Source organism: Choloepus didactylus, chromosome 21 (genome assembly GCF_015220235.1).
Source record: "Choloepus didactylus isolate mChoDid1 chromosome 21, mChoDid1.pri, whole genome shotgun sequence".
Taxonomy (NCBI): Eukaryota; Metazoa; Chordata; class Mammalia; order Pilosa; family Megalonychidae; genus Choloepus; species Choloepus didactylus.
In genome coordinates this window covers 37,040,348-37,065,939 of record NC_051327.1, presented here as the reverse complement: position 1 = coordinate 37,065,939, position 25,592 = coordinate 37,040,348, and the positions used below count along the sequence as shown (strand labels likewise).

At 49.3% G+C, this 25,592-nt stretch overlaps 1 protein-coding gene across 7 annotated transcripts in view; it reads right to left on the bottom strand.

The window, feature by feature from the left end:
* CLEC16A (C-type lectin domain containing 16A) overlaps positions 1 to 25,592 on the bottom strand; it is a 228,115-nt gene that overhangs the window by 26,738 nt on the left and 175,785 nt on the right. For 6 of the 7 annotated variants that reach the window (XM_037815367.1, XM_037815369.1, XM_037815363.1 and 3 more), the window contains 2 exons: positions 24,185 to 24,389; positions 22,360 to 22,527 (listed from right to left, as the gene is read on the bottom strand). In XM_037815367.1, the coding sequence (XP_037671295.1) occupies positions 22,360 to 22,527; positions 24,185 to 24,389 (373 nt within the window). Of the gene's footprint in view, positions 1 to 21,972; positions 22,528 to 24,184; positions 24,390 to 25,592 lie in introns of those variants that run through there. The other variant, XM_037815370.1, reaches the window with a different exon arrangement.

Genomic DNA, 25,592 nt, shown 5'->3' with positions numbered 1-25,592 from the left:
CTGCCCTCTTTGGCCTTTGATTGCTTTTCGGGAGTTTATCATACTGAACTTTTATCCCTTTCCAGGAAACCTTATTATTTTTTTTTCCCTTTCACAATTAATAAATAATCACGAGAGCACTTCTTTGGACAGAAGTACATCCTGCTTCCTGAACAGAACTGCTGGAGCTTTTCTTTTGTGCCCCCCCCCACCCCGGGCCCGTGCTGAGGACACACACCTGGCACACCAGGGAGAGCATCTGGGCACGCCACGCGCTCAGGGGTGATGCCAGGGGCTTCCTCATCATCTGGGCTGCTCCTGACCCTATGGGACGGTGACACTCACACAGTCACCCTCCAGGTAGGCCGTAGGAGGACGGCGTACTGGCCCAGGGCCAAAGCACTGGGGTTCGGACAGGCAGGTGGAGAGGGACAGCCTCAGAGTTAAGAGCATGGGCTCTGGAAGCGGATGGACATGGGTTCAAATCCCAGCCCTGGTGCTGGCTGGCGGCGTAATTGGGGCAGTAGCTCTGAGCCTCGGTTTCCCCGGATATAACATGGCAGAAATAGTCCCTGCCTCATACACTGTTGTGACGATAAAGTGAGAAAAACAGGCACAGCCATGCTTAGCACAGTGGCTGACGTCAGAACCGCTCAGTAAATGGGAGCTGGTGTTATGAGGCTGCAGCACCAGGAGGTGACTGCCCCCACACAGAGAGGGGCCCCACTGGCCCTGATCATGTCAGAAAAATGGCACGGAGCATGTGGGATCAGGGGTTTAAATAGCCACTGGGGTGAGCTGAACAGAGCTGCTGGCAGCAGCAGGAAGTCACTGCTGGAGCGACAAGCAAGCACTGTCCACCTCCTCTGTCTCCAATCCTGAACCCAAACAGCTCACCACCCTCCGGAGGTTTCTGACACATGCCCATGGCAGTGGTTCCGATACCTACTTCTTTGCCTGAAGCCATGGCTCTGAGGTCAGACCACAACTAACAGAGATTTCTGGAAAGGTATGAAATGCAAACTTACATTACAATTTACAGGAAAGAAAAGGGAACAGCAGGCTATTTTACAAGTAAGAACAGAGGTTCTTCTTCAAAGTCAAAAAGAAATGGAAAAAAGACAAGTTTTAGGGAAGAGGAAGAGTGCCAGGTGAGTCTGGATTGTATCAAGATTTCCAGAATAACCTGGAATGTCTGGCAGGTTCCAATTTCTTTTCTCACAGTTGGACTGCTTTAAGGAAAATGATGCATAAATCAGGCTATTTACGATCAAAATGGGATCCAAATCAGACAATTTGGTCTTCACAAAGAGATGATGGCTTTGTGGCTGTCTGCCTAGTTTAGAACTAGTTTGCTTATTTTTTAACCCAATAGTGAAATATAACACACACTGTACAAACACTCAGTGTACAATAAAATTGTTTTTATTATATTCACAGAGCTGTGTAACCATCAATCCATTTTAGGACATTTTCATCACCTTTATAACTAGTTTTGATTATAACTTGTAGCAAAGGATGGCAAACATATTTATCCCTATGTTGAATGAGCCTGCAACCTGGCTTTTTAAAGAACTTTCCATTCTGGATTCTGCCACTCTTTCTCCTGAATATGGCACAAAACATTTCATTCTTCAAATCAGGCTTCCTTTCCAACAGAATTCATCACGGAGAAACATCTGGGTCAAACTCCTCTTTACACGCAGGGCAATGTCAAGAGGGAGCTCTTCACCAAGGAGGGGAGATGGTGCAGGCTGCCATTTGGGTTCAACACTGGCCTGCGAAGCAGAACCAGGATCCTGGGTACCACTTATCTGACTGAGACAAAGGGGAATCCCGTGCCCAGCCAAATGAGCAGCAGGTGTTGCATGGAGAGCAGTGTTCTCACTCCTTGGAGATCCGGGTGGCCTAAGGGCCAAGGCCTCAAAGGCTCTCCCATCTGGGTGGTCCCCTGAACGGGACCCCACGCTGCCCCAGCATGTTCCTCCTCGTTCTTCCACTCCCAGGTCAAACATCCCTTCTTCAGAGAAGTCTTCCAAAATCAGCTCCCTTTATTATACAATATCCCAGCTCTCCAGACTGTTCCTTTGGGGCACCAAAGGAGCTCCAGAAGGCAGGTACTGGCTGTTTGGTTCACCCCTGAATCCTGGTGCATAATGTCTAGCACATGGAAGGGGATATTAACTATTTGTTAACTCCATCTGTCACTCATTCTATCCATCCACTAACCCATCCATCCATCCATCCATCCATCCAATACTTACCAAGCACCACCTGTGTGCCTGGTACAGCTACAGGAGCTGGGAATTCAGCAGAAAACAAAACAGTGCCTGCTCTCGCAGAGCTCACAGTTCATTTATGGGATGGGGTGGGGCAGGGGGCAGACAATGAACAAACAGAAAATGTTGAGAGGGTGAGTGCTCTGTACAGAATTAAGCAGGGTGTCCCAGGGGTGGGTGCAATGAGGTCTGGAGTGAGGGACAGGGTTGCTACTTCATACAAGATGGGCAGGGAAGACCCCCCTGGGTTGGGGAGGTCTGAGGAAAGACCAGAAGGAAGTGAGGATGGCAGTAAGAACATTGTAAGTAGGGACTGGCCAGTATGGTGGAGGCTCAGCTCAGAGCCCCATGTCTCTGCTGGAGTGGGTGAGGGGGGAAATGGGCAGAGGTGAGGCTGGTTTTAGGAGGAACAGTGAAATCAGACTGTGTAGGACCTCATGGGTCACGTAAGGACTTCAGTTTTTATTAGGAGTGAGACCGGAGCCGGAGCCACTAAAGAATTTAAGGAGAGGAGACACTGATCTGACTCATATTTTATAAGGATCTTTCTAGCGAAGGTGCTGAGAATAGACTGCTGGGGCGAGGAGACCGGTGCTGAAGCCACGGAAATAGTCCAGGCTTGGCCATGGTCAGGAGTCGGCAAACTCCAGCGCAGGGGCCAAATCTGCCATCTGCCTGTTCTTGTAAGTGAAGCTTTACTGGAACCCAGCCACACCCAATCGCTTATGTATTGTCAAAGGCTGTTCTCGGGCTGCAGTGGCAGTCAGGCTGTGACAGAGCGCACACGGCCTGCAAAGCCTGAACTGTTTATTCTCTGGCTCTTAGAGGTGACTGGGCTCTGGTCCATTTCCAAGAGCGAGCTGCCAGGCTTGGTATGGACTGGCTGTGGGGTATGAGAGGTCGAGGATGACACCAAGCTTTTGGCCCTAGGCAGCCTCTTCTTTGCAGCAAAGTGTGGGTCTTCAGATCCCAGGGACAGCCTGGCCTGGGGCATAACCCCAAAAGTGGCAGTTTCCCTGTTCTGAGGGCTGTGCATGGAGGACTGGAGAGCAGCCTTAGCCCCGCTGCTTGGAGCCCATCAGTAGCAACCCTGTGCCCTCTGATGGTGTCCAGGCTGCAGAACCCACACAGGTGGCCAAGCCCACGTGGTCTCACCTCCTGCTGCCTCCAGCTCCGGAAGGCCAGACTGCAGCTGTCACAGCCCAGGCCAGGCTGTCTGCCCAGGATGTCTTGCCCTTGGCCTGGCCCATCCTGGAAGACCCCCTTCTGGAGCCCTCTCCACCCTCCTCAGGCCTCACTGTGGTAGTGGGTCAGGCGTCATCTTCCCCAGGACACCAAACAACTCCAGGGCAGGGCCCGCGGCCAAACCTTCCGCTCCCCAGCTCCTGGCAGAGAGCAGGTGCAGAGCAGCGACTGTAAGAGGTCTCCTGAAAGTGTGATAAGCTTGGAGAAGGAGCCTTCCTGAAACATGGCCCAGAGCCCTGAGGATATCCCACCCCTGCACCCACAGGCCCTTCTCCCCCAAAGCACTCTAAGGAGCACCTGCAACTTCAGAGGAGAGTCTGCTCCAGTGTGCCCCAGACTGCTGTTCATCGCCAGGCACCCAAAAGGGCAGCTGGTGGCAGGGTTGTGTCAGCTCCAGGGCAGGAGGGCCTGGCCATGCTGTGCCCTGAGCCGGGCAAGCCCATGGTGGGTGCTTGGTGGACACCACGGATGAAAGGAATGCCGGTTGGGCCACAGCACCTTACCCACTCGTTGCCCTGATCCCTCCTGTAGGCCACCTAAGGGCAATGGAGTGAGATGTCCCCACCTCTGACAGTGCTCTCAAGACCGATGGACAGCAGAAGAGCCTGGGAGCCTAAAAAACCACCAGTGACCCTCTTGCTCTCTGACATGACTGAGCCGGCCTGGGGCCGAGACATTGGGCTCTCTCAAAGGCTCTTATGGAGATGCTGAAAATGTGCAGCCAGGGCTGAGGACCACAGGGCTGGCGTGTCTAGCCCAGGGCCTCAGGCTGGGGAAGATCTTACATGTGCCAAGCTCCAGTTTTCAGAAGGGCCTTGCCTCTGGGCCCTTGGGTACCATCAGAGCCAGCTCCCACAGCCACTTGGGGCTAAAGGAAAGGAACTTTTCTTTGCTACTGGGGGGTTCTAGTCCAACTGACTTCCTGATCACTTAGCTAGCCATCTCCAGAAGCCATGGAGGGAGAGGATCTGTGAGAGGGCAAGGTAACTCACCTGGAGGAGCTGGGAGTTGATCTGAGGCTATGCTGAGCTGAGCAGACCCCACTGGCCCCTGGCTGCACTCTCCAGCTTGGGTGCCAGGGGCTGCCAAAGAAGGCCAAGCAAGACTTTGCTCACCTGTTCCTGATCATGCCTCCAAGAAGTGCTTGCTCTAAAGTGAAGGAGAGGAGGTCAGGAGGCGATCAACCAACAAATGGTGTGCTGAGAAAGCGACAAGGGCCATGGCCAGGAGATATTCTCTAGTTCCCAGTGGTTTGTGAATTTAAGGGTAATAGCTTAGTAGTAATTACCCTTCAATGGGCTTGTTAGTTAGGGGTTCTGATCCTCCTAGCAGGTGTCAGAGCCATATCAGTAACAACATGGGACGAGGGATAATAGCAAAGCACTGAGAATGGAGAGAAACGGGCTGGGATATGGTCAGAGCCAGGCAGAGCTAGGGCACCATGCTAGCTTTGTCACCTACTGCCTACTGTGCACTCCCAGTAAATTAATTAACCACCCTAAGCCTCGGGAAGCTCTAACTGCAAAATGGGCATATACCTCATATGCCTATCTCCCCACCAGAGGTTCTGGAGATGAGATCATGAAGTCCTGGAAAAGGCCTGTACAGAGCTTGAAGCACAGGTGCCGCAGTGGATGGGAGCCAGGTGAGCTTATCCTCACTCCCCAATTCTGTCCCCATTCCTTCCTGACTCAGGACCTCTGTACATGCTTTTCCCTCTGCCTGGAACATCTTCTCACCTCCCTATCGAATTTACTCCAATGAATACTTCTATCAGCCCACGCCGCCTTGTCAGGGAAGCCTTCCCTGATTGCTACGACATGAGGTCAGGTCCCTCATCATAAACTAATTATGTATGTACTGGTACAGTTATTCGAGTAGGGCCTGTCTCTCTTGCAAGACTGCAAGGTCCAGGTGGGCAGGGTCACAAATATCTGGTCTGCTCATAGCCACCATCCCCACCTAAGCAGAGCACCAGGCACACAGCAGACACTCAACAAATGTCTGCCGGTAAAAGGAGGAGTCAACGACTGAACTCCGCTGCTTTCCACAGAAGCTCACCTCTGATGGGAATGATATACAGGGTCCTGAAGCTCGCCATCACTCAAGGCCTTATCTAGACTGGGCCAGACCCAGAACCTTCTGGAAAGTTTCTAAATTCATCCCTGACCAGCAGACCTTAAATCTCCACTGCAGAGGCTCCTGAGCCTGGCTGGCATACTGGTGTTTTCCACTGTAGGTCAGTTTTCTTTTCTTTTCTTTTTTTTTTTTTTCACCTTTTAAAGAGTTCTGGCTGAGGGCCAGCCTGGGCTACAAAAGATAGGAGAAAAAGCTGATGATATATCACACCTATTGGGCAAACGTCACCTAGCTTGGGTAAGCCACTTAGTGCTGCCAGCCAAGCACAGGCATCTCGAGGCCTGATTGATCAGCAAGCTCTGGCAGGCTTGCTCAGAAAACCCTTCTCAGGTCCTCTAGTGAAGACTGGAGCTCCCGAGTCACTAGGGAGGAGCTGCAGTTGAGTTCATGGTGTCTCTGCTTCCAACTACAGCTCCCCTAAAGGAAAGACCAAGAATTTCTTGGTCTCCAGGCCCTGAGGAGGACTCCTGAACACTGCACTGAGCAGACGGAGGGATCAGCTTGCCTAAGTGTGGGATTCACTACTTACTCCTGTGTGACCTTGGGCAAGTTACTCAGTCTCTCTGGGCCTCAGTCTCCTCACCTGATGGGTGGGGAGCACTTCTCATTGGGTTTTGTGTAGGGACACTTAGCAGGAGGCTGGCAACATGGTGAGCACTCAGTAAGCATTCCTCTTCAGTGGAGCCTGAACCATTCAACTTCAGAATGGTTCGGGATCACAGTGCAAAGCACACTGCCACTTCCTGGCGGGGTGCCATGTCTTCTCTTGATCCTCAGTTTCCCCATCTATCAGATGGGGTTGAGCACACTGCCCTCCTGGGGCTACCGGGATCATCAATGTGAAACTACTTTGCAAACCCTAGGGTGCTAGGTGACTCCTGGGGACAGCACCACCCTCATGTGCAGATCCAGGAGGCCAGGCAAGGCTGTACCTAAACCCCTCCATGATTGCGCTCACCAGGCTACCGCCCCACCATGCCCAGCTGCCCTCGTCTTCCAGCGGGACCCCAGAGGCCCCACGTTGCTGACTCCAAGCCATTCCCCATCCAGGATCCACAGTGAGATTAGACAGAAATGGATCAGGTCCAGCCGCCCCACTGCCTGAGGCCCTCCAGGGGCTGCCCAGAGCACACTGAACAAAATGCACACCCCTCCCAGGGCCTTCCAGGCATCCCCGGTCTGGCCCCACCTGCCTCACTGACCTCCTCTCCTCCCTGCAGCGGCCCCCCACCCCCACATCCCAGCACAGCATTTATCCCATTTCTCTGTCTGCCTACCCCACAGGCAGGTGGCTGCATGGAGGTGCCCAGTGAGCACCTCCCAAGATACTGCACCTTCTGCGTGGCCCTAGCGGCAGGTACCCAGAAGACCCCTTGCCTGGCAGAGCCTGAGAGAACCAGCTAGATCACATGTGGGTGCCCCAGAAAGCAGCCTGAGGAGTGGGACAAACCATCCAGAAAGGTCCATGCAAGCTGGCAACGTGGGGCCAGCTGCCCCTCTAACCCCCAGGGCCTCTGCCTCCTCGACAAGATGTCCGTATGAGGTGATGCTGGTGAGCAAGCAGCAGGCACAGAGGGCTGGCCCAGAGCTAAGCTCCTTTCTGGGTGTTCAACCCTCACCATACCCTGTGAGGTGGGTCTGCCATTAGCCCCAGTTTACAGGAGAAGAAAGGGAGGCTCGGGGACTAGGAGGAACTTCTCGACATTACAGTCATCAGTGGGTCAGATCTGACTCCAGGGCCCCTGCCCCAGCCTCCTTACCGCAATGGCTCCCACAGAGATGCGGCATGCTTTAAACAGCATGGTGACACGCACCAAGGGCGCGGTAGGTGCTCAGGGCCAGGCAAGCTTCCTGTGGGCATCTCATGTTGGGACACAGTGGGGACAGAGTACAGAGGTCAGACAGAGGGGGCAGTGAGCAGGCTGTGGTCTCCACCAGGCCCAGGCACGACTTTACGATGTAAGAACGCAGCTCTGAGCTGGTACACATTTCCCTTGGGCATCAGACTGGAAACCTGGCAAAAGAAGCATTTTTCCAAAATGGCCCAAGATTTTATAAATGTCAACTATTTCAGAACATTCTCCAGGTTTCTAAGGACGGCAGGGGAGTGTTTGGGGAAGGTGCATTCCATCGACAACAGCTCTTCCTGCCATCCGCCATCCCAGCGGTTTACAAGACGTGTGCAATCCAAGAGGCTGGGTGTGTGTGGGAAGCGGGTGCTCCGAGGCCCAGCTGTCAGCCCCGAGCATCAACATGCTCAGAAAGCCACAACAAAGGACGGCTTTACACCAGAGGCTCCACAGAGCCTTCAAATCAACTTGGCCTAAAAGGAAAGAAAGGCAAGCAGGAGACAGCATTTTTTCTCAGGAAGCAGGGCCTGTGCAGCTGGCTGGAGCAGAGCCTGAAAGCTGGCTCTCTCTTCTCTCACCAGCTCTGGGACTCGGGGTGACTGACTCTGCTTTCTGAGCCTCGTTTGCCCCAGCTGCAAAAAAGGGATTAATAATGCTTTGCTTTATTACATATTTATCTCCTTGTCTTAAGCAAAGCAACCAGCACATGCTTGGTACTCAACCAATGGGGCTTCATTTTATGCTGGGGCCTTAGAAACATCTGTGACACGCTGCATTTGCATTTTTACCAACTAGCAAATAATTTTGGAGGAACCACTGCAAATCATCATCCAAACTTAGTGTTTCATACAGTGGAAGCGTCTACTCTCCACGTTATGCCGTGAATTTTCACTCAACATGGAAACTGGGGGAGGCAGCTTTCAGAGACTTGTGCTCATGGCAGGGAGTGACGCAGACAAAGTGAAACCACTGATCATCTCCCACTGGTGTGCTTTCAGATATGTTTTATGATTGTTCTGGAGAGAAAGGAAGGAAGCTTTTTACTTGTGAAGAGATGTTACAAAACAGCCAGTTTTGTCATTTGGATAGTAATATTTACTTTCTGCCCTTTGGGAATTTGAGATGTTAAAAAAAAATACTGCATGTGTGCTTTTGGGGAAAGGAACAATGATTCACAATGGCATGGCTGGACAGGCGCAAATAAAGGAAGCTGTATCCTCATTATGGGACTCTGGCTAGAGGGAAAAGGATCATGGAAGTCGTAAGCTCAGCAGAGGTGCTAGGGAGTGGGGGCAGGACTCACGGGTGGCTCCACCAGGCCGAGCTCTGATGCTGGGATGCTGGGGCAGGCCATGGGTGGGCTGGACCCTGAGGACCTTTCCAAGTGTCACAGCCCCTGAGCCTCCAGGACAGAGCAACATCTGGTATTTAAATGACCAGAAAAGGACACAGGCTACACGTTGACCTGTCAAAGTCGCTTGCTCTACAGAGAGACCTTTTCCATAAAGTTGGAACTTTCCATCAGGAAAAGTATTCACACATGGCTTGGGTAATTAAAAATGAGATATTTCTGGAGTCTGACTCCTGTTTCCACCCCTGGCTGACATGTAGGTCTTCCCTGCCTCTCTCCCAGATGACAGCAGCAGAATAACAATTCCAGTGTCTGAAGCCTGTCTCTCTGAGGCTCTGTTTCCTGATCCCTGAGATGGGCACACCACCACCTACCACACAGGTGACGAGTGTGAAGGGAAGGGGCTGAGTGTGCCCTGCAGCTCCTTCCCACCCCCACTTCTCCCCTGCCCTGCCTGATCTTCCTGACTCCAATCTCATCCCAAGCCCATTCTGCTGCCTGGGTCCCCTGACTCATCACTCTTCTGCTTTAGAACTTTCAGTGGCTCCCTGTTGCTTCCAGGATTAAATGCTTACCCTTCAGCAGGCCGGTGAAGCCCTCTGCCATCTGACCCTGCTGAGCTTTCCAGCCTGTCCCTCATCACTCTTGACCCTTCGGCCTTTCCATCATGGGTGGCATGCGCCTTCAAGCACATGCCGTCCCCTCTCTGCTGGGAACCCACCAAACGCTCCTTGGGTCTGCCTCCCTGCTCTGTCCTGATCGGCTTATCCGCCTGTCGCACCTGCTCAGCCCCTCTCTGGATGCTCAGCATGCAGCACAGTACTGATTTGAGTTACTAAAGGCCTCAGTATACCTCGATGACCCTACTTAGTGCATCTGACAAGTAACTACCTTGCAATTTTAAAAAATGCTTTGAAAAGATGCCAGTTCTTTCTCCCTTCCTTTTCTCCCAGCTGGTCCCCAGGAGCTGCCATGCTTTGAGGAGCCAGTCCAAGGAATAAAGGACCCAATGGCTCATGCTTGTGAGCCTCCAGGGCAATTATTTTGTCTCACCTCTGCCTTTTAATTTGGTTCTTCTCACGCCTCACAAATTAACTGTCTTTCCAACCAGTCTGCACACTAAGCAATGACACTTACTTGGCATCTCATTCTCTTGGATTTCAAGGCAGGCACAAATCCTGTTCCAGGGGAACCTTGGGGTTCCTTGAGCCAATCAGAAATATTCTGAGGCAAAAATCAAATGACAGTGCTTTTTTTCCTCAATTCACACATAAACTGAAGGGGTAGAGTTTTCTTAGTGCCTGGGTTTTCTCCCATCAATGAGCCTTCAATCCCTGGCATTTGCTATCATTCATCTGCTAATGAGAACTCACAGTTAATAAAACAAATGACTCAGAAGCAAAAAACAAGCACCTGCAGAAAAAAGCCTGGAAAGTTTCTTCAGATACTTTTAGGGACTTTTAGATGCAGAGACTTAATACCCACAGAACACAGTCATGCTCTGTTCACAAGAAAGGACAGAACACAGCAGTGTGTCATGGGGTTCACAACCTTGACTCCCAGATGTTCAGCCAACAAATACTCTTCAAAACCCAAGACACAGTGGTGCGTGAGGGGGAAAGAAGACAGAATTGGCTGCTTGTGGGCTGTGTGACATTGGGCAAATTGCTCAGGTTTCCTGATCTGGAGGCCGAGGAGTGATGCTAGCTGTGCAGAGTTGTCCCGTGGTTCAGTGGGGATGGCCTGGCTCGGGTGGGTGCTGAGTACAGGGCAGTGGGTGTCACAAGTGGTGGGGTGTGTGCAGGGGTGGGGGGGCTCAGGAGACAGGTCTTGGCTCTTCTCTGGCACTGGCTCTGCCTCCAAGAGCTGTGGAACCTCAGGCAAATCATGCAGCCTGACCCCTCGTGGCCCCTTCTGCAGCAGAAGGGAAATTGTCAGCCTTAATACACCCCCGTGTTTGATTCAGTACCTTTCTGAAAAGAGCAAATCCATACAACTGCAGGAGGTCTTTATTTCAGCCACAGGGGCTACTGGATTATCAATTTTGTTTGTACAAACTGCTTTTGTGTATAGGAAGAGAGCCTACTATTTTGAGATCCCAAAGGTCAGCTCCTAACTAATAACAAAGGAAAAACAATACTGAAAAAGCTAAGCTTAATTGAAGGTAACATTCTAGACTCTTCACAAGAATTAATTCATTTTACGCCCACCATAACCTCACGAGGTAGGTGACATCATTACTGCCTTTTCTTGTATGAGAGAACTGAGGTGCAGAGAGAAGTAACTGGACCGAGGGTGTGTAACAAGTTCAAGGTATGGGCTGGACTTGAACCCAGACTGCCTGGCTTCAGGGCTTGTGCTCAGTCACCTCGTTCTGTTGGCCCTCACCTGGCCAAGACTCAACTGCTGAGAAAAGAACCCCCACAAGAGATGAACAGAAAGAACAATGGGAAAGGACACCAGGATTGACTTCATGGGAACCTCGGGGGGAAGATTTAGTGACGTCTTTTTCTTGGCGCTTTTCTATCTTTTCCAGTTGTTCCGCCATAAATGTGCTTGACTTGCACCAAGAAGTCGGGAGATGGGAAAGGACAGGAGCTGTGTCTCCGGGGCAGGGACACCCAGGCATGCCACAGGGCCTCTCGCTCCTCACAGGGACTTGGGAGTGGCCCTCCCGCTCCTCCCTGCCAGCAAGGCTGCCCAGCGGGCCCGCCCGCGCCCACACGCTCCCAGGCGGCGCCAGGATCAAACGGAGGCTCGGATGCGGGGTTTTGGTTTCTTCCCACAACCCGTGCACGGGCTTGCTGAACTCGCCTCCCTCAGTACCCCGTGCGTTCCCTGTTCTCAACACGCGGTTATATCCAGAAGGCTCTGGAAGCATAGCCCTGCACCAGCGGTGTGAGGTGGGGAACGAGCCTGAGAAGTGAAGCAACGTTAGAGGTTAGAGTCAGACTGTCTTCTCCTCTTGGAAAAGCTCTGCTGGGGCCTGGTGGCTGCTCTGTTGTCGTGTCCTCATTTCACAAGAGAAGGGCTCCTCAGACCAGCGCTGTTGTGTCTGTTGGGGAACTGCCTTTTGGAGGCACATGCAAATGAGGAAACCTTGTGGGCCCTGATGGGGGACGCGGCTCCTTCCCAGGCTGTGTGGCCCCAGTTTCAGACGTTGTCCTGAGGCTTCTCACAGCTGCCCTGGGAAAGAGCCCCACAGAGAGCCCCACAAAGCAGGGGACACCCCCAGACTTGGCTCAGGGCCGGTATTTAAAATTTTTTTTTTTCAATATCTATCATATTATGAAAATTTCAGATAGACAAAAAAGTTGAAAAATTTTTTTACAGTGAATAGCCATATATCAACCACATTTGACTATACTTAATCACATATCTATCCATCCTTCTACTTCTTCATCAATCTATCTTATTTTTTTTTTTTATTAGAGAAGTTGTAGAAAAATCATGCAGGAAAAACAGAGTTCCCATACCCCCCCTGCCATAGACAGTTTCCTCTATTATTAACACTACATTGGTGTGGTAACTTTATTACAATTGATGAAAGAATATTATTATAACTGTACTATTAATTGTAGCCCATAGTTTATATTGAGTTCACTGTGTTGTATAGTCCTGTTTTTAAAAATTTTTTTATTCTAATAACACTTGTATTCCCTAAAATGTCCCATTTTTAACCACCTTCAAATATAAAATTCAGTGGTGTTACTTACAGTCACATTGTTGTGCTACCACCATGACCATCCATTGCCAAAACTTTTCCATCATTCCAAACAGAAACTCTGTACCAATTAAGCATCAATTCCCCATTCCCTACCCGACCGTGGCCCCTAGTAATCTGTATTCTAGTGTCTGTCTCTATGAATTTGCTTCTTCTAATTATTTCATATCACCAAGATCATACAATATTTGCCCTTTTTTGTCTGGCTTATTTCACTGAACAAGATGTCTTCAAGGTTCATCCATGTTGTCGCACGTATCAGAACTTCACTCCTTTTTACAGCTAAGTAATATTCCACTGTGTGTATATACCACATTTTATTTATCCACTTATTGGGTGATAGACACTTGGGTTGCTTCCATCTTGTGGCAATCGTGAATAATGCCGCTATGAACACTGCTGTGCAAATCTGTTCAAGTCCCTGCTTTCAGTTTTTTTAAATATATACCTAGAAGTGGGATTGCTGGGCCATAGAGTAATTCCATATGAGGGCTGCCAGGCTGCCTTCCACAGCAGAGCACCATTCTACATTACTACCAACAATGAACGAGGGTTCCTATTTCTCCACATCCTCTCCAACATGGGTTATTTTCCATTTTTTGAATAGTAGCCATTCTAGCGGGTGTGAGATGGTATCTCACTGTGGTTTTATATGCGTTTCTGTAACGTCTAATGATTTTGAGCATTTGATGTTCATGTGCTTTTTGGCCATTTTTGAACTTCTCCAGAGAAATGTCTATTCGAGTCTTTTGCCCATTTTAAAATTGGGTTGTTTGTTTTTTTATTGTTGACTTGTAGGATTTCTTTATATAGTCTGGATATTAAAATCTTATCAGATATGCGGTTTCCAGATATTTTCTCCCATTGTGTAAGCTGTCATTTTACTTTCATGATGAAGTCCTTTGATGCACAAAAGTTTTAATTTTGATGAAGTTCCATTTATCTCTTTTTTTCTTTTGTTGCTCATGGTTGGTATAAAGTCTAAGAAACCACTGCCTAACACAAGGTCCTGAAGATGCTTCCCTATGTTTTCTTCTAGAAGTTCAATACTTTGGGTTCTTATATTTAGTCTTCTATACACTTTGAGTTAATTTTTGTATATGGTATGAGGTAGGGGTCCCCCTTGATTCTTTTGCAAATGGATATTCAGTTTTCCCAGCACCATTTGTTGAAAATATTCTTTCCCCATTGGGTGGAGTTGGCACCTATTGTAGTTTCTTAGGCCGTTCAAAGCAGATACCATGAATTGGGTTGGCTTAAACAATGAGAATTTATTAGCTTATAGTTTGAGGCCAGGAAAATGTCCAAATCAAGGCATCATATCAAGATGTTTTCTTACTGAAGACTGGCTGCTGGTGGTCCTTGGCTCTAGGTACATGGTGGTGTCTGCTGGACTCTCCTTTCTCTTCTGGGTTTCACTGATCTCAGCTTCTTGCTTCTGTGGCTTTCTCTCTTTGTCTGAATTTCAATCTCTTATAAAGGACTCTAGTACAAGGATTAAGACCCATCCTGATTGAGGTGTGTCACACCTTAACTGTAGTAGCCTCATCAAAAGGTCCTGTTTACAATGGGTGCACACCCACAGGAATGGATTACTTTAACAACATGTATTTCTGGGGTACATATAGCTTCAACCACCATAGCACCCATGTCAAAAATCAATTGGCCACAGATGTGAAGACTTACTTCTTAACTCTCCATCTCTGTCCTTGTGTCTGGACCATGCTGTTTTGATTACTGTAGCTTTGTAATAAGTTTTAAAATTGGGATGTTTTGAGACCTCCAACATCTTTATTCTTTTTCAAGATTGTTTTGTCTTTTTGAGCTCGCTTACTATTCCATAAAAATTTGATGATTGGCTTTTCCATTTCTCCAAAGAAGGCTGTTGGGATTGCAATGAATCTGTCAATCACTTTAGGTAGAACTGACATCTTAACAATATGTAGTCTTCCAATCCACGAACGTGAAATATCCTTCCATTTATTTAGATCTTTAATTTCTTTCAATAATGTTTTGTGGTTTTTCACATATAAATCCTTTACATTCTTGGTTAAATTTATTCCTAGATATTTGATTCTTTCTATTGCTACTGTAAGTGGAATATTTTTCTTGTTTTCCTCTTCAGATTGTTCATTACTAGTGTATAGAAGTACCACTGATTTCTGCATGCTGATCTTGTACCCTGCCACTTTGCTGAATTTATTAGCTCTCAGAGCTTTGTTGTGGATTTTTTAGATTTTCTATATATAGGATCATGTAATCAGCACATAAGGAAAGTTTTACATGTCCCTTTCCAATTTAGATGCCCTTTATTTCTTTTTCTTAGCTAATTATTCTGGATAGAATTTCCAGTACAATGTTGAGTAATGGTGGTGACAGTGGGCATCCTTGTCTTGTTCCCGACCTTAGAGGGAAAGCTTTCAATCTTTCCCCATTGGGTACAATGTTAGCTGTGGGTTTTTGATATATGTTCTATATCACATTGAAGACATTTCCTTCTAGTCCTAGTTTTCTAAGTGTTTTTTGGTCAAGAAGCGCTGGATTTTGTCTAACGCCTTTTCTGTGTCAATTGGGATGACTGTGTGGAGTTTTCCCTTTGTTCTAATCTGCTCCCCACATCTCCCCACTTGAAGGCTGATCTCTCAGAGAAAACTGACAGAAAGCTTTGAAAGGAGCTCACATCCTGCTGTTTTTACTCAGGCAGGATTTTGAAGTTATTGCTGCTTTTTGTTCATGACAGATCAGGAACAAACTTGTGCAAGAGCTGGCCTGTGCTGTGAGCCTGCACTGCTAGCCTTGTTTGGAAGTAATGCTCATGGGAGAAGGCTGTCCTTGTGTCCCACTACTTTGCAGGTTGTCTTTGATCCTTTAGGAAGTGGGGTCTCGGAGCAGGAGGACTTGGCATGTGCAAGTGTGGCTGCAGAAAGGGGGTATGGGGAATATTCCGTTTGAGGCCAGGGCACCCCACGAGCCACTTTTCTAATGAGAGTTTACCCTGCCAATCTTGACTCGAGCAACAGGGGAGCAGACAGCCAGCTTGGGAAGTAGCTCAGTGATCAACAACACCAGCCTGGAAGCAAATGGGATTTTGAGGCAGGAAGGTGGAGGTATGGATCTTAGGCTGCCTTGTGTGAGCTGTGGGGCCTTGGGGTGAGCTGCCATTTCCAATCTGTAAAGCAGGACAAGTGACAACAGCTTCCAGAGTTGTCAGGGGGATAAAGTTGATGTATAAAGGGCTTGGCACAGTTAATTCTTTAGTTCAAATTTCCAGAAAGAGATATGACCTTTTTGTCTGAAACATGCCTGAAACCCAGAGCTAACACATGGTTCTGCCCACCACCAGTACAGGCTCAGAAAAGGAAGATTCACTTCAGAACTGTCAAAGGTTAGTCAGGAATCAGGAGGCACACGGCTCGGCATGGAGTGAGGGCTCAGGGTCTGACCTGGGCAGACCTGAATCCAAAGTCTCAGTGGGGCATCTGATGTGACTGCTAAGCCTCCATTTCCTCACAGGCAAAAAGAGAAAATTCTAAAACCTTCCTTCTGAGACTGTTGGGGAGGTCAAATGAGAATAATGCATCAAGTACTTAGCAGCTCAATAAATTGTGCATTTTTTTTTTTAAAGGCCTCAGGATCAGAATCAAGTTTCCGTAACTCACTGACCCATTGGCAGGAGTCACTGAGCAGTGTAACTGAAGGCTGGGAAGAGGTTAAAAGGGGGGCTGGGGAAACTGGAAACTGCAGGACGGCTCAGCTGAGGCTCTCCTTCCCATGGGACTCCAGAAAGCGTATTTTTTGCCTTGGGGAACTAGAAGGAGAGAATTGGCTGGAGATTTGTACTCAGAAATAAGAAAAATAACAGGCCTCGAAAATGAGTTTCTGGGAACCACCACCACCTTGAGATGACATTAACACCTAGTATGTTATCCCCGGGGGGAGAGAAGTCAAAACTGATGTCTATGAATTAAACATTGATTTTTTTCTTTGCTTTTCTGGATGTCAGTATAAGGCCTCATAGTCAGTTCGGCTGGTTGGGAGCACACTGTCATCCCTGCATTCTTTCTTGGTTACTCAGCTGCCAAAAGCTGGCTTTTGGAACGGCTCTGCCTTTCCACAGAACTATTAAGTGTCCTGGGTCAGGCAACTGATCAAGCCGGTTTGTTTGCCTTTGATAAAGATAACACCTGTGAAAAACACAGCACTTCCCTATTTATCTTCAGGGTATTTAAATATTTGTCCAAACAGACATGGGATCCCAGAACCCAGTGTGAAGCTGGGACATCAGGTGAGTAGTGAAGGGGGGCTTGGCCCTGAAGCGATGAAGTCAGACTCTCCAGTTGGAGCCCCAGGCCACCACCAACTGGTGGTTCCAGGCCCAGCAGTGAGCAAGACTGTTCCCTTAGGAGGAGTTTACAGGCTGCTGGGGAAACAAGACAGGGAGCAATCCATCCAGCCCCCATCCCTCCCACCCACTGTCCGTCTAGCCACCCAGCCACCAAGATTTATTGAGCAGCTACTTACTGATGAGGGCAAGACAAACAAGGCCAACCCCCCAGAGCCTCCCATTGCAGCAGAGGACAGCAACAGTAAGCAAGAAAAGAAATGAGAACATTTCAGACAATGTAAGGGCAGTGAGGCAAATAAGACAGCTGTCATGTGGAGAGCGACAGGGAGGTGTAGTCAGGACAATGGGACAGCCCCCGGAAAGGCATCTGAGCAGAGTCCTGACGGCCGAGAAGGAAGCAGTCACGCACGGCCTTCCAGGCAGAGGAAGTGCGAGGTCAAATAGGTCCTGAAGCAGGACCTGCTGGGCCTGAGAGGTACAGACACAAAGCTTGTGCGGCTGAGAAGCTGGGTTGGATCATCTGAAAAGAGAACTCTGGAAGGGAAAAGAGATAGGAACTGATTCTGGAAGGGGCAGGGGCCGGATGACACAAGGCTGTGGGCCACGGCCAGGAGTTGGTGGCGGAAGGTACCTGAAGGTTTTCAGCAGGGTACAGAACAGCGAAAGGCAGACCCTTCCTTGTCACTGGTGGGGGTGGCTGGGACAAACAAGGTGGGAAGGGGTCACTTTTGAGTGTGACACCACCAAGCCCCGATGAGGGAGGGTCAGTGGGTGTCAATCTCCCTTGATGCCCGGTTCAAATCCCCACAGCACACCCTGGCTGTAGGGCCCTCCTGTTTGGGTAAGAATAGAAGGGTGCAGAGAAAGGTGCCGAGCTATTCTGCCAGCCTTCCCCCCACCCCACTCCACCCACTAGGTGAAAGCCTGTAAGTGACTGCTCGTCCAATGTGGCCTTCTGCTCAGGAGGATGCCCCGGGAGCCTGGGAAGAGGTGGCCCCTGGAATGGAGGCTGCTGCCCCTAACACCCCAGGCTCATCTCTGGGGAACGGCTTCTGATCTGTGGTCCTCTGGTTCTCTCAGGGTTTACCCTTGTGGGCTACTTTTGGACTCCTTGCGGAAGGTTCTGGAAACCACCTGTCACCGTGAGTTGGTAGGACAGACCCAGGAAGGGCTTCTCTCATGAGCACCACTCCTCCGAGCCCCTGGAGCCCAGGCCTGACTCTGATCGTGCCAGCCCACCCCAATTCTCTCTCCCTCAGGGGAGCCGAATGTTCTAGGGGGCTGGAGAGGGGGAAGGGGGCCATAAACATAAAAGCAGCCAATAAACAGAATTTGTGATTTCTTCCTAAGCCAAATGGAAGGGAAAAAAAAAAACCAAACACACACCAAAGTGGCTAGTCACCTATTAGCTCTGATTTATATTCTACTTTAATTTCTCCTCGAAGGAAATGAAAGGTATATTTTCATCAAATGTAATCATTTATAGCTTCTAAAGGGGAGACAAACTGCTGACAATTGCCTGAGCCCCCAGATAAAATCAGATTTGTCATCCCATAGTAAGCTCCTCTATCAAGCCCTGAGGTGCGTGGCCAGGACTTGCTTTCCTCCATGTGAGTTATTCCCTAGGCAGGAGCAGGGACCCACACAGCCTGGGACGTGGTAAGGACACAGAGCAAGAGCATTCTGGAAGGCGGGAAGGCGTCTGGCCGCAGCCTCGAAGGCAAGCTTGGGCCATGCTTGGGGTAAATGGCTCTCCCACTACCACCCATCACTTTCTGCAAACTGTGGGGTGAGGTGAAGGTGGTGAAATTGAGTTGCTGACCAACCAACTTAAACCCATCTGCATCTGCCCTCCCTGGATTTGCTCCCTCCAGCGACAGACATCAAGCAGAGGAATCTGCTTAAAGTCTCCAAACTCTTGTGTACCCTTGTCAAAGTGAGACAGACTACCCGCCAAGCTCCTAGAGGGAGAAGGTGTTGGGAGGACTTGTTCCAAGGCTGTGCAGGGAGCAAGTGTGGGCTTGCCCTTCATTCCACAAGGATCTGTTGAGTGCTGATGACATGCCAGGCACAGCGCGAGGCACTGGGGAGACTGGTGGACAGGACAGAGGCGCTCCCCATGGAGAAAGACCACAATTAGGCACACAAAGAAACTGGAGGGTGCGAGAGCCATGGAGAAAATCCACCAGGCTGATGCAAAGGACGGGGAGAGAGGGGAACCTCAGCCAGTCGGCAGGGTTGGGAAAGGCCTGTCCCAGGAGGGGGCAGCTCCTGGACCAGGGCTGGAGCAATTAGGGATGGCCAGCCACACAGAGACCTAGGGAAGGACATGCAATGCAAAGGTGTTCTCAAGGTGTGCCAGGGTCAAAACTATTGTCATAAAAATCACTTTTTGTTTTGGCCTTTGACACTCATTCTCCCATGAGTGTCTCGAGGAGTTTTCCGGAGACCACAATTTTCGACATTGCAACAGACCGAATGCAGGAGGAGTGGATACGAGAAGCCATTCTATTGAGCCAGACATTAACAGGATTTGCAAAAATGTGAAACTTTTGTTAGTTTGTTTTATAATGCAAAGTTACTTTTCATAAAACTTTGTTATTTATGTTAACATTTGATAGGCTGATTGTTACTTTAAAATAGATAAGTAAATATTTAATCCACCTCTCAGCATCAATTTCTAATACCATAAATATCAATATATACAGTCCCCGTGAACTATATCTCTTTGGGTTTCTAAATACTTTTTATGAGTGTAAAGGGGTCCCGGGCAGTGCTGACCCGGGGGAGTGGCCAGGGGGCTGGTGTAGCAGGGGTGGGGTGGGCATGCGGGGAGCTGCATCTGATACTGGGGTTTTATCCTAGGTACACCGGGAAGCTGCTGGAGGGCTGAAGGTACGGGCATGGCTTGGTCTGATCTGCATCTTAGAAACATGCTCTGGTGGGCTGGAAGGGAGGGGGACACAGCCACTGGAAAGTGGAGACCCCAGCTGCCCTGATCTCTGTGGGAGGTGCTGGTGGTAGTGGGGGGGGGTAGGCCAGTGGGTGCGGGTCGGGGAGGAGGAGAGGTAACGACGACTCCAGACGTCTCCTTAAGCTCTGAGTGGCAATGGGACCAACCATGAGATGGGGGGTGCGGCGGGGGTGGGGTGGGAAAGGCCACAGCTGCCCTATCCCCCTGGCTCTCTCTGACTCATGCTGAGGCTCAGTGATTTCAACTTGCTCTTCGGGTCACATCAGAGTCCCAAGCCAAGGCAGGAGGGCAGCGAGTCCTCTCGGCACAAGGGCAGTCGCACTGGGGGGCACACAGTGAGAGGCTGCCCCTCCCTCCCCATCCCTGAGGGGTACTTCCTAGGGGCTGCCAGCGGACAGGCGTGGCAGAGGGCTGGATGGCCGCCTTCGGCTGCTACCTTTGACCAGCAACCCTGGGATACAGCCTGACCCTGTACTGGTGACAGGACCCGGGCCAGGCAGGACCAGACTCCTGCAGACAGGGGCATGCCTCCGCAGCTGACGATCTCACCCCTCCCCGGAAAGCTTGGGCAGGGTGGGGGAAGTAAGCAATAAGTCACCGTAAAGATCTCTACCAGCAGAAAAATGATCATGCAGATGCCGAAGAATGCAACACCTGGTTCTATCTATTTATTTATACCCCCGCCTTGTTCCAAAAAGGATTGGAGCAGAAAGAAGGCCCAGGCTTTTCTCTTTAACTAGTAAGTTCCTGGGCTGAAAGGAGCCCCAATGACTCTAAAAAAATGCTCTCTTACCCAGTCCAGGCTGGGTTTGGTTAATCCAGACTTGCAGCCATAATTGATATTTATTCAGCAACCATCTGTACCCAACATGGAGGAACCTGGAGAATTTCCTAACAAAGAATCCTGCAGACCCTGGAGCAGGCAGAATCATCTCAATGAACACAGAGGTGGAGCCGTAATCAATCTCATAGCCTAAGATTGGTTTTAAGAATGAAAACGGTCATGACCTGTGGGTGGCAGAACTGGGAACCTTTTTTCTAGAGTGCAGGTTGGGGCTACACATATCAAGACAGGAAAACACTTCCCCCTTGATGGAGCAGATCCACTGCTGGGACTCCATCCCAAAGAAATGCAAGATTCTCACGGCGAGGCAAAGGGACCCTGAGGACGTTCCCAGTGACACTGTAACAGCAAAACACTGGGAATGGCTGACCTGTCTGTCAATATAAAATGGTTATCAAAGAGGTTTGGGACCCTCCATACAATAAAATACCATCAATACCATTTAAGTGAAGGTGACGTCGATTTGCACTGCTGGTGGCTGACAATCATTCATTACTAAGTGGAGAAAGGCAAGGCTCATAATCACCTATAGGGAATCACCACATGTGCAAAAACAAATGCAAAAACAAACAAGCACATGCATACACTGCTTACAAATAAACATTTCTGGGAGGACAGAGGAGATAACGATTCACAGTTACTTTTGGAGCAAAGTTGGGAGAGATTTATTTTTTACTTCATTGTGTCCTGTTTGGATTTTTAAAAAATCATATGACTGTAGTAGAAATATTTTCAAAATGAATTAATCAAGTCAAAGGCTGAAAATAAATCATGTGTGTGGGGCAAACAAGGACCCTGATTCTGGGTGAGTTTTTATGGTTGGTTGCACTCGGTTCTTGAATCAATTATTGCTTCTGAAAACATTTGGTGACACTTGGAATTTAAGTTCAGAAGCCCAAGAGGCGGAGAGCCTGGGCTGCAGGAGAGAGCTGGGCCAGTTTTCTTTAGTTTTGAAATCAAGAGAAACCTTCTCTTTCGAGGGATTGGATGCATATGGAGTTGCTTAAAGCAGTCGTGTCAGGATGGGAAGGCGGGAGCTCGCTTTTTGGTTGGAGAAGCAGTGCTCTCTGCTCTGCCAAGGCGCCCCTGAACTTTCTATTTATGTTTCTCTTTTGGGGGAAGGGGAAGAGGAGGCGGGGCTAGAGCTGAGCTCAAGTGAAAGTGGGAAGAGTGGCTCCCCATGGGGTAAACCACTGGCCGTGCTGTCTTCTCCCAAGTCTCCCCTCTTCGGCGGGTGGAGCAGAACCGCACACACTATCTCCTTCTAGTCATCTTACAAGAAGGAAATTACTCCCCCACAAGCTCGTTACTAATAATTTAAGTGTTTCCAAGAAATTTCCAAGAAACTTCTGAGTTTTAATTCTGAGAAGTCTTTCCACATCCCCAACACATCTCTGGAAAACTAAACCAAGGCAGCAGAACACCAAAAAGAACGCCAAGATTTAGTTCTGGGGCCTGGGTTTCATCTTGTGCGACACTTTGGTGAATTCTAAGAAGCTGGTGCTTTGATCTGACTGGATTTCCGAGAGAGGAAGGGCACCGCGCACAGGCTTGACAGAGACAAAGCCCCCCGCCCCCTCACCTCCCACCCTCGAGAGGGGCTGCGGCGGCGCAGGATGGGCGGCCTACCTGGCACTTTGTCCACGGAGGCGAAGACGGACCGCTGCACTGTGGGGTCGCTGCTGCCCCGGCGGCACTGGTCGTAGAAGCGGAAGGGCAGGTGCTGGGTGGAGGCGGAGGAGCCGAGTCCAAATCCTAGGACTTCAGTTGTCGGCTGGATAGGGAGGTCCAGGAGGGCTATATTCAAATAACACCGTGGTTCATTCTCAGTGCCGTGGCACAGGGATGTGTGTGTGTGTGTGTGTGAGCGTGAGTGTGTGCAGGTGATGAGACCTGATGTGGGACAGACCAGAAGCAGGCAAATGACAGGGAGCGGGCAAGCAGGGAGCCCATAGCTTCAGGCTGGGGAGCTCAACACAACCCCAAAGACCCTGTCTGCGGTTCAGCACACAACTGGTGTCCCGAGAGGCATTCGGGCCAAGGTGGGGACCAAGGAGAAAAGGGATCCATCTGCGCCTGGCTCCTTGAAAGCAAGGGATGCTGGGCCAGTTTCCATCTTGGATGCTCAGCTTCCAAACGTAAAAGACCCTTGCCAAGGCTTAGCTTCTGGTGCAGTTTCAGACCCCAAAGCAAAGGGGCCAATTCTGTCCTGAAAGCTTATATATATATGTATATATGCATAGGGAGCAGTGTGCGAATGTATGCGAACACATGTGAGTTTGTACCTGCGTATTTATGCATGTTTATCTGTCACAGTTGCTGTCTTCCCTTCCATAAACAAATCGTATGATATATCAATTTGGTGGGGCCTTTAAAAATCAATTTAAGAAATACCTAAGGTGTTAGTTCTAACAGCCACTTTACAGCATAATTCTCAATTTTCAAATGAAATATTTAGCCTTCATGCCAGCTGTGAGAAACTGCTTTACATTAGAAAAAAAAAAACCCTCTGAAAATAAATCTTAGAAGAAAGGACCAAATGATTTAAGTCACTTTGCACATTACAAAATGCTTCTGTAATGATTTTGTGGGCCAAGTTTCAGCTCGATGAAAAATAAGATGCGGAGGCCTCTGCGGGAGGCAGCCCGGCTCCAGGCAGCGAGGACTGGGACGCTCAGGTGACTAGCGGGACCCCCGAGAAAGCCCCTCCCCTGCCGACCCCTGAGAACGACCTCACGATAGGCTCTGGCTATACTTATAATTTTAGGAGTTGACAGAATGCCTTTTCCCCAGGGAGACTGCCGTGCCGTTCCCCGATGAAGGGAGTGCCTTCGTGTCGATGGCCTTTCCTTCTAAGACAGCCTGGGCCTTCCTGACACTGGACAGTGCTCGGCTTCCTCACAAATCTGCCCAACCCTGTGAAATGTGAGATGGCTTGGGATGTGGTCAGCTGGGCAGGTGGCCCCTTGCCAGGCTGGGCAGCCCCTAATGGGAGCTGGGCAGGGAGGGGAGGAGGCGTATGAGACCCTGAGTAGGAAGTGCTAGATTTGGGCAAGGCACTATGTCTCTGTTTCCTCTTCTGTGAAATGGGTAGAACAGGCCCAACTGATCTCAAGGGTTGTTTTAAGGATTGAAGTTGGGAAAGGAAAGCATTTTGTAAATGTAAGCTAGAGAATTCCAGCTTGGAGAATGACAATAGTTGGCCCTACCTAAAAGCCCACTCTTATCTGCCTTTCTCCTCCAGGCAGCCCTAGAGACTCTCTAGAAATCAAGCACTTAGAAAGTGGGAAATTCTGCATGGACTCTCCACATCTCTTAATCAAACACAATTAATCAATCCTCTTCTAGAGGAGCTAGGTGGGCTCTCAAGGTCAGTACAAGGGTTCTGTCTCAAGGGCAGGCCGGCAGCCCTTTGGTGGCTGCTTCTACCCCCAAGGGCCCAGAGAACACTCACCAGCTATTCTCTGCATCTTCATGCGCCTCGCCTGGATGCGGCCCTTGGCCAAGCGCTGCTTGGCGATGATGCAGCGGATATGGTCCGAGAAGACAAAGGTGGCCTGGAGGATGGGGAAGGGCTTGGAGTGGGGGCTGGACGCGGGCTTGTGGATGGTGATATTCAGGGCGCGACTGTCATCCTCAACACCAGTCACCTGCATGTCCTGCAGAGGGAGGAGGCAAAAGCAAGGGTGCTCATGTGTTCGGGAGGAAGGCAGATGCTCGGAGGTGGTGGGATCCATGTCTCATCTAGAGAGAGGTCCCTAACATCCAAATTTCCTTTTGCTGTGAAAAAGACTATCAGTCTCACTTGACACCCAGCAGCAGCAGTTGAAGCAGACCACGCCCAGTGGGAGGCAATAGGGTGGGGAGCACAGGGCACTCAAAAGGAGCTAAAGCTGAAGTGCTAGCTGGTACCCATGCCCATGTCATCGTTTTCCTCACCTCCTCTAGAATTGCTGGTGAATAAAAAGGTACACCAGTCTCTTCCAGGGGCAGAATCCATGGGGAACTCAACAGATAAGCTCCAACTCTTTTAAGAAATGAGAGGGAATAAACCCAGATTCCTATCACCACCTGGCTCCCCTTAGATAGTCACCCAACTACTAACCAATTCCTTCCTTGTTCCTTCTCAGGAGGGGACACTGTTGATAGTCATTCGTATGTCAGAATAATTTCTGGTCCCTAACAAATTTTGAGAGAAAGCCCACCCTAAGAAACAGACAGGGAGGGCAATTTAACAAAGATTCGAAGAAAGGTACCTTTGAAAGGTAGAAAAGAAACTAACAAGTAGCAAGAATAATAAGGAAAAATCCAGTATAAGATTTTGATAAAATTTAAGATAAAAGCATGAGACAGGAGATAGATTTAAAAATCAGAAATGCTAGAGGAGGTGAGAGAAATGTTAAAAGGGCTCATGAAGTAAGATGGTTTCTGTTCTAGGAGTTAAATTCGGCCTTTAGAAATAATACCTGCCTTGAAACCTTGCAGTGAGAGTTAGATGAGATAGCACATATCTAAAGCAGAGCAGCATGTAGCAATGACTGATAAATAGTAGCTACTGGAAGACGACCAAAGGGGAAAAAAGGTTTATGTGGCTTTCGTTGTCTGACAGAGGACACATATTAATCCTTCGAGGGAGAAAAACACATTCCTGACACTAAATTCTACAGGAAATTGATGACAAGCCTAGATGAACATGAAGCACAAGTCACCTAATGGACAATGTCTTCCATGGAAGTCTTTTTTTAAATGAAAGATTCTTCCTATAGTTATTTTTCACATCTTCTGTAAAAGACATTTTCAAAATGGAAAAGAGGGATTGGGGGAAAGGTTGCAATGGCATTCAGCTACGTGGGTGGTTCTGG